At 44.0% G+C, this 7,042-nt stretch overlaps 1 protein-coding gene across 1 annotated transcript in view; it reads left to right on the forward strand.

The window, feature by feature from the left end:
• n4bp1 (nedd4 binding protein 1) overlaps positions 1-7,042 on the forward strand; it is a 22,565-nt gene that overhangs the window by 1,116 nt on the left and 14,407 nt on the right. Inside the window, exons 2-5 of the mRNA XM_037682587.1 lie at positions 2,214-2,441; positions 4,162-4,335; positions 5,124-5,626; positions 6,641-6,989. Coding sequence (XP_037538515.1) covers positions 2,214-2,441; positions 4,162-4,335; positions 5,124-5,626; positions 6,641-6,989 — 1,254 coding nt within the window. The remainder of the gene's footprint in view (positions 1-2,213; positions 2,442-4,161; positions 4,336-5,123; positions 5,627-6,640; positions 6,990-7,042) is intronic.

Genomic DNA, 7,042 nt, shown 5'->3' on the forward strand with positions numbered 1-7,042 from the left:
GGTTCCACTTCAGTCCAGTACCTGTTTAGTCCAGTACCTGTTCAGTCCGGTACCTCTTCAGTCCAGTACCTGTTCAGTCCGGTTCCTTTCGGTCTTGTACCTGTTCAGTCCAGTACCTGTTCAGTCCAGTACCTGTTTAGTCCAGTACCTGTTCATTCCGGTACCACTTCAGTCCAGCACCTGTTCAGAAGTTTTTCTTTATTTAATCTTGAACCCTGAACTCTTTTAATCATCAAACTCTTTTTATTTGTCACATTAAGGAGCAAAGAATCAGTTTTAATTTGAATCTTTAATCTGTTCGTCACCAGCACAAGGCTTCTGTTTTCATTAATAATGTGGGAAATGTTAAACAGTTTTGAAGAAAGTGTTTTAGTTTGTCTTTATATTTAAAAAAAAAAAACAGTTCCCAAACATTCTGGAGAATTGTATAAAATGTGTTTTTCAGCTATAAAGATATATTTGTCAGAAAACATTTAGAAGTGACAGAACAGGATGTTCTGAAAATATTTTACTACTGTGAAATATTTTAAAAAGATTTTAGTGTTTTCAGATTTGTTAACTAATAATAAATAATTTTTTATTTAAAGGAGTTGGCGTTCTAATCAACAGACGTGTGCTGACATACTGTCTGTAATCCTTAGAGCCAAATAAACATTTTCTGTTATTTATGCTGTGACACATTTAAGGGACGTTTGGACCTGGGGAAGTCCACACAGGAAGTTAATGTTGTTTTTATTTATCTGAATACACCTGTGGAAATAGTCCAATAATCTGTATGTTGAAGGTTTTTACTTTGAAGTACGGTAGTCTCCTCAAAAACAAGTTCATAAATTTACCCCTGACATCAAATGGTTCGACCCATCAGAACCTGGGTCTCTGTGGATCTGAGCTTCTCTCACTCCTGCCTCAGCTTTGTTGGAGAACGTCAACAGCTGCTCCAGGCTCTGCCGCTCAGCTGAGACCATGACGTGGAAACTGTAATGTCCCCATCCGCTGCATGGTGATGAATACAACCGACGAGTCAGAGGTCCAAATCTTCACCAGCTCTCCGGTTCTGGTGGTTATTACTGAACATGTTGGTCTGAACATAAGGACATTTCATTTAACAACAAAACTGTTTACATCTTACTATTCCCCTCTATCCCCACATGCCCATCTGTTTCCACATGTCCCATGTGTCCAAACATGTCCCATGTGTCCCTACATGTCCAGGTGACAGTATCATATTCTGGAGTACACATGGGCAGCATATGGCCCGAGGGCTGAAAGTGGCCCTTGGACAGTCTCCATCTGGTCCAAAATGTCCTTAACTGAAAAAGAAACAAGTTTGAAATAAATTGAGAATTTTAAGGAAGTCTAACTAGTTTTAAGTCAGCAGGTGTGTTGTCTCGCGCCTGTTTACAGGAGGTATTTCTTATACAGTAGTCCCTTGATTATTGCAGGGGTTACGTTCCAGACACCACCGCGATAGGTGAAAAACCACAAAGTAGCAACGAAATATTTATTTTAATATTTGTATATACTTAAGGCTTTATGACCCTTCCCACACTCTTGCAATGTTCTAAACTCTTAAACCTACGTCATTTTAACAACATACATATGTGGGCAGTACAGTACTGCAAAATTTTATATGGGTACTCACCAGCTCTGCAGAACAGCTGCTCGGTTCCCGTCGGGCTCGGTTCCGGTTCGGCAGACCTACCCTGCAGCGACGAAGCCCACCACCCCATCCAGGTTGATGTGCACGTGGATAATTGAGCTTCAGGAGTATTTGCAACTTTCCTGCCAGTTCTTTGATCTTAATAGATAAATCGTTACTTCTGACTTTGCGTTGAAAAACAACCCCTCCATTTCAGCAGGAAGCAGCGGTCGGAAGCACTGTTGGCTTCTGGGTAGTGTAGTTTTTTTGACTGGCGTTACAGTTTAGGTTTATTGAAAGAAAACTACAAAATGGCGTTGCCTGTCCAAAATATTTTTTCCTTAACTTTTTATCTCGTACCGTCCCAATCACTTGAGTAATATTAAAACTGACAATAGTTGAAAAACTGCTAAAGAGCGAGTCCGCGAAAGTCAAACCGCGAAGTAGCGAGGGACTACCGTAGAGGGGATTGTGGAGACACATTTTAAAGACCATTTTGGACTAAAGAACGTGTCTGATTAGAAGTGTCTTTGTTTTCTGAAGTTTTTCAGTCTGTGCTTTCTGGGTTCTGCAGGAGTTTGTTCGGGGCCTGTGTGACCCTGAGCTGCAGAAGGAGGAGCGTTATCCCGTGGACATGCACTGCATCTTTGCCGGTTCCCAAGGCCTCTTCCTGGACCGTCTTGTCCGGGACACGAGCGCGGAGGTTCTCGTGCCTGAGCCGGGCCACCTGTGGCTGGTGGGCCGAGCTGAGCCTGTGGTGATGGCTCAGAGCAGAGTTCAGCAGTTTGTTGCTCTGTTCCAAGTAAGTTTCCTCATGTTATCAGAAACGGTTCTGTAAGAACTGGTTCTGTAATAATGTAAAATGTAGAGTTTAACTAGGAGAACATTCATTGTTTCATGCTGGTGTTAAAGCAGCATTTACACGTTCATAAATCCAACCCTTCATCTCCCACAGGAAGTTTTGGATCTTTAATACATTTGTACTTTTTAAAATTCAAACCCTTCATCCTTTTTCTAATCCAGCTCAGCTGCATATTTTCTCCTAACAACCTGCTGTCTCCTTGTCCTTTTTCCGTTTTCACGTCCTCTCATGTGCACTGATTATTTTGTCTTTTTGGTCATCTGGACGGTTTATTTTGTTGCTGAGACGTTTTGTCCTTCATCCGAAGGACTTCTTTAATCTGAGGAGCCACCAAACCAAACTCAATCCCACAAACAGCCCACTCACAGAGTGGAAAAAAACAGTTTGCTGGTGATGAGAGGGCTTCTGGGACCCGCCCTCTCCCCCGTCAACTTCTCTAAGGCAGCCATGCCAAAGTGAGTAAGTCCTTAGGATGAAGGATGAAACATCTCAGCAACAAAAGAAACCGTCCAGATGACCTGACTGAACAATGTTGGATTTATACCTGGATTAATGAGCATGAACTTTGGTGTTTTGTCTTTTTGTTTGTCCGTTTTGTTTTCTGCTGTCCCCATGTCTTTTTTTTTTTTTTTTTTTGTCTTTCAATTCAATTCAATTCAAAAATACTTCATTAATCCCAAAGGGAAATTATTTGTTGTTGTAGCTCGTTATCCTCATTTCATTAAGAGATGTTATAGATGCTGATGGCTGTAGGCAGGAAGGATCTCTAGTAAAGATCCATCCCACAGTGGATCCTAAGAAACTGGCTGCAAATGCTGTCCGATCCGCCCACCCAGACTCGGCTGGCCTCTCGGTTCTCCCGGGCTGTAGGACCACCTGAATGCCGGGCAGAACTCCTCCCAGAGCGATGGCCACTCCTCCCAGCAGTCTGCCGAGCTCCTCGTCGCTGTGGACAGCCAACTGTATGTGCTGAGGGACGATCCCGTCCTTCTGCTGTCATGAGCCGTGTTTCCTGCTAGTTCCAGGATCTCAGTGGTCAGGCACTCGAGCACAGCTGGCAGGTAGATGAGAATGCGTCCACAGAACATCCTTTTCAACTCATTTGAGATTTGGGGCTGTAGTTGAGATATTATTTGAGCGTTTGAGACGTTAATCAGCTGCTGTTGGTTGTAGAAAACTGTCTTGTTGCCATGGTTACGCATCATAACAAATGTCCAAAACTAAAAAAGTTTCAGTAAAAATCCTTTGAGCTGCACAGCATCTGATACCAGAGGAAACAATCATCCAAAAAATGTGCTTTGCATTCAGCAAAAGAGGAATTAAAGTTTCCAAAAGCAAAATCTCAGAATGAAAGTAACAGAGTTGCTCCAACATGCAGCCACCTTGAGCAGCTCAATTTCTATGTCTTGTACGTTTCTGTCTCTTCGTGCTTTAAAAAATGTCCTGTTTGTCTTCCTGTTTTTTGTTGTCTTCTTTAAATATTTAAACTTAACCATTTTAAAAAATGTATTTATTGACTGTCTTGAAACCTGACCTTCAGTGTTTGGAGTTCATGGTCAAACATACAAACAGGTTCATTTGCTGCTTCTCTTCGGCTCTTACAGACGTTTTGTTCATCTGTACCGTGAGAAACGGTCTGCTCATATGTGTTTGTGTCCAGGAGAAGAGAAGTCTGCCGAGTGACCGAGAGTCCGCCGTGAAGCGAGCCTTCAAGTCCTTCGTGGAGGAAAGGGACGATAAATACACCATGGAGCTCCTGCTGCTGCCCAGCGCCCTGAAGGAGGAGTTACTGGGACTGGTGCACAGCCCCCCGAGCACAACCACACCTCCTCAGGTAGGAGTTCTCCTGGTCAACACCACCTGGGAAACCAAGGTCTTGAGAGAATGCATATCGCCCACCAACGTGTATGCAGAGTTCTAAACAAAGATCTGTTGGCGCTCAGAGGATGACTCTCGGCTACTACCACTCCAAACTTCAGCTCATTCTGTCAAACGGACTCAATTTCAGCTCTTTTAGTGTTTCCTAAGTTTGATGAGGTCGTGACTCCAACAGTTGACGGTTGTAGATGTTCAGCCAGTGATTACTTCCTGAGAGTCATTAATATCCATCCTCTGGTTCATGAGATATTTTGCTAACGGATAAATTAACACAGGCACAAGAAATTACATGCTCACCCGCCTTCATGAAAAGCATGTTAAAATTAAATTTATTTCACAAATCTCATAACAATCCTATGATTGATCGAGATTTATTTCTTGCTTTGTTCATTTTCTGCTATTAATTAGTTTAAAAGAATTTATTATTTAAACCAGCAAGACTTTTGTTGTTTTGAATAAGTTTGAGATTTGTGGGGTTTTATTTCAGACTTTGTGATTACATCTTAGTCTTGAGACGGTTTTTATTTACTGTGCCATTTTATTTATTTTTATCCGATTTCAAAACTTCAGTTCATCGTTATTCAGTCACACTCTGAAACATTTGAAATTGACTATTTACGGATCATTTCAAAGTTGTTGATAGTTTGACACTCGAGTTACTAAAAGAAAACAGTTTCAACAAACTGACGAACAGACCGAATCATTACTGATTCCTGACGATTCTGTTTGGATTCTGGTGCCCAGGTGAGCCAGGCGCTGCATCCCAGCATGGCGGAGGCTGACCAGGACCGCTCACAGAGCAGCACGCCCGTGACCGAGCTCTCCAACCGCATCCTGGACACCACCTTCGATGAGAGAGGATTTGCTCAGGGGTCCGCCACCGGAGGCAGTAAAGCAGGAGGGGGGATCGGTTTGGGTCCTGAGGTGGCTCTACCCACCCGACCCTCACACAAGCGGCGCTCGTCTGAGAGCGAGACTCGAGACACAAAGAGACAGTACTCTCTGGAACGCAAGGAGGAGTCTCCTGAGAGGACGGCGAGGGAGCGCCCGAGGGACCGGGAGTGTCGGGGGGGCGGCAGCAGCAGCTGTAGATCCAAAACCCCCTCGGCTTCTTCAACACTCTCCTCTTCTACTAAATCACACACTGTGTCTGGTCCGATCGCACGGGAGTCCGCTGAGGCCGGCTCAGAGGACGGAGAGGCTGTGAGCCCTGAGACAAACCTCCGCTGCCTGGTGAACTTTTTCAGGTAAATCTCTGCAGGTCCACGTCCAAGTTTGAAACAATGAAGCCATCTGATGCAGCTCAGAGGATGTGCTAGGGATGACTTTCAGCTACTACCACACCAAACTTTAGACAAATATCTGTCAAACTGACCGACTGTTTGATAAAGTCTTAGCTGTGAGTGCCATCTTGAATTGAGTTAAATTCAAAGGTTAATCAGCTGTACATACAAAGATTACTTTCTGAATGTTTCATTTAAATCCATCCAGCGGTTCATGATATTTTGCTAACAAGACGCACTCCCTGATAATTACATGATCTCCCGTCTTTAATGGTGGCATGTGATGGTACTGAACAAAATGCTTCAGGGGTATAAATGGATTGGTTATGTTTTGTATTAAAGCATAGAAGAACAGTCAGAACCAAATGAGTCAGATTATATTTTATGTGTATTACAGTTATCGTGTCCAAAACAGTTTAAAAACAAAACAACTGGACTTCTGTTCTGAAGCTGGAGACGTTTCTCCCATCCAGGAGCTTTCTCCGTTCAGAACTGAAGTGTGGAGCTCCAAGCTTAGCTGTTGATTCACTAAACTCACAAGCAGATTAATCTCCCTGCCCTCCCTCCTGAGGGTCATTAAGGTCTTTGTTAGCCGACAGATGTTTTGGTCACCTGTATGAAGGAGTGAATCTGAATTAAAGGTCTGTTCACATTTGTTGTTATGGAACTGTTTTGGGGTAATTTGACTGCTGTGGTCACAGTGTGCAGCTAAAGATGGACGTTGGCAACAACTGTGAGGAGGCCCAACTGATGGCGTATCACGCCCAATGCTCCATTGCAGGTTCAGGAAAGCTGAGACCTCCTCCTAAGTTACGCTTCCATCACTCCTCCCTCAAATCATCTGTCCTCTATGTCCAACATATGAACATTCTGGTCCTCAAAAGAAGACATCTTCACAGACATTTAAAAACAAGAAGGTCTCACTTTAACTACTGTTGTGACAAACGCTCCAACATTTGGTCTGTTTTTATTTTGCAGGACCATGGGCTACCAGCAGGACGTGGTGGAGCGCGTGATCAAGGCAACAGGACAGACAGAGGACACCTTCCTGCTCCTGGAGAAAATAGTTGAGGAAACAAAACGCTGTGAGCCGGGACTGAAATCAGAAGAGAGGAACAGACTGTTGAACTCAGTGTGTACTGCAGACACCTCCTCCTCATCATCAGCCTCCTCCACAGTCTCTCGCTTGAGGGACAAGGAGTTTGACAAAGCATTAGAGGACCTGGGGAGGTCCAAGGAGAACATAAAGCCCAGCCATCACGGAGACAGCAACAATGGGTTGGGTCATCGACGGCAGTGCAGCGGCAGCGAGAAGAGCACTCAGCAGGTAGTTCACCTCCCAACAGGTAGTCCACCTCCCAACAGGTAGTCCACCTCCCA

Source organism: Nematolebias whitei, chromosome 10 (genome assembly GCF_014905685.2).
Source record: "Nematolebias whitei isolate Nwh7 chromosome 10, NemWhi1, whole genome shotgun sequence".
Classification (NCBI taxonomy): Eukaryota; Metazoa; Chordata; class Actinopteri; order Cyprinodontiformes; family Rivulidae; genus Nematolebias; species Nematolebias whitei.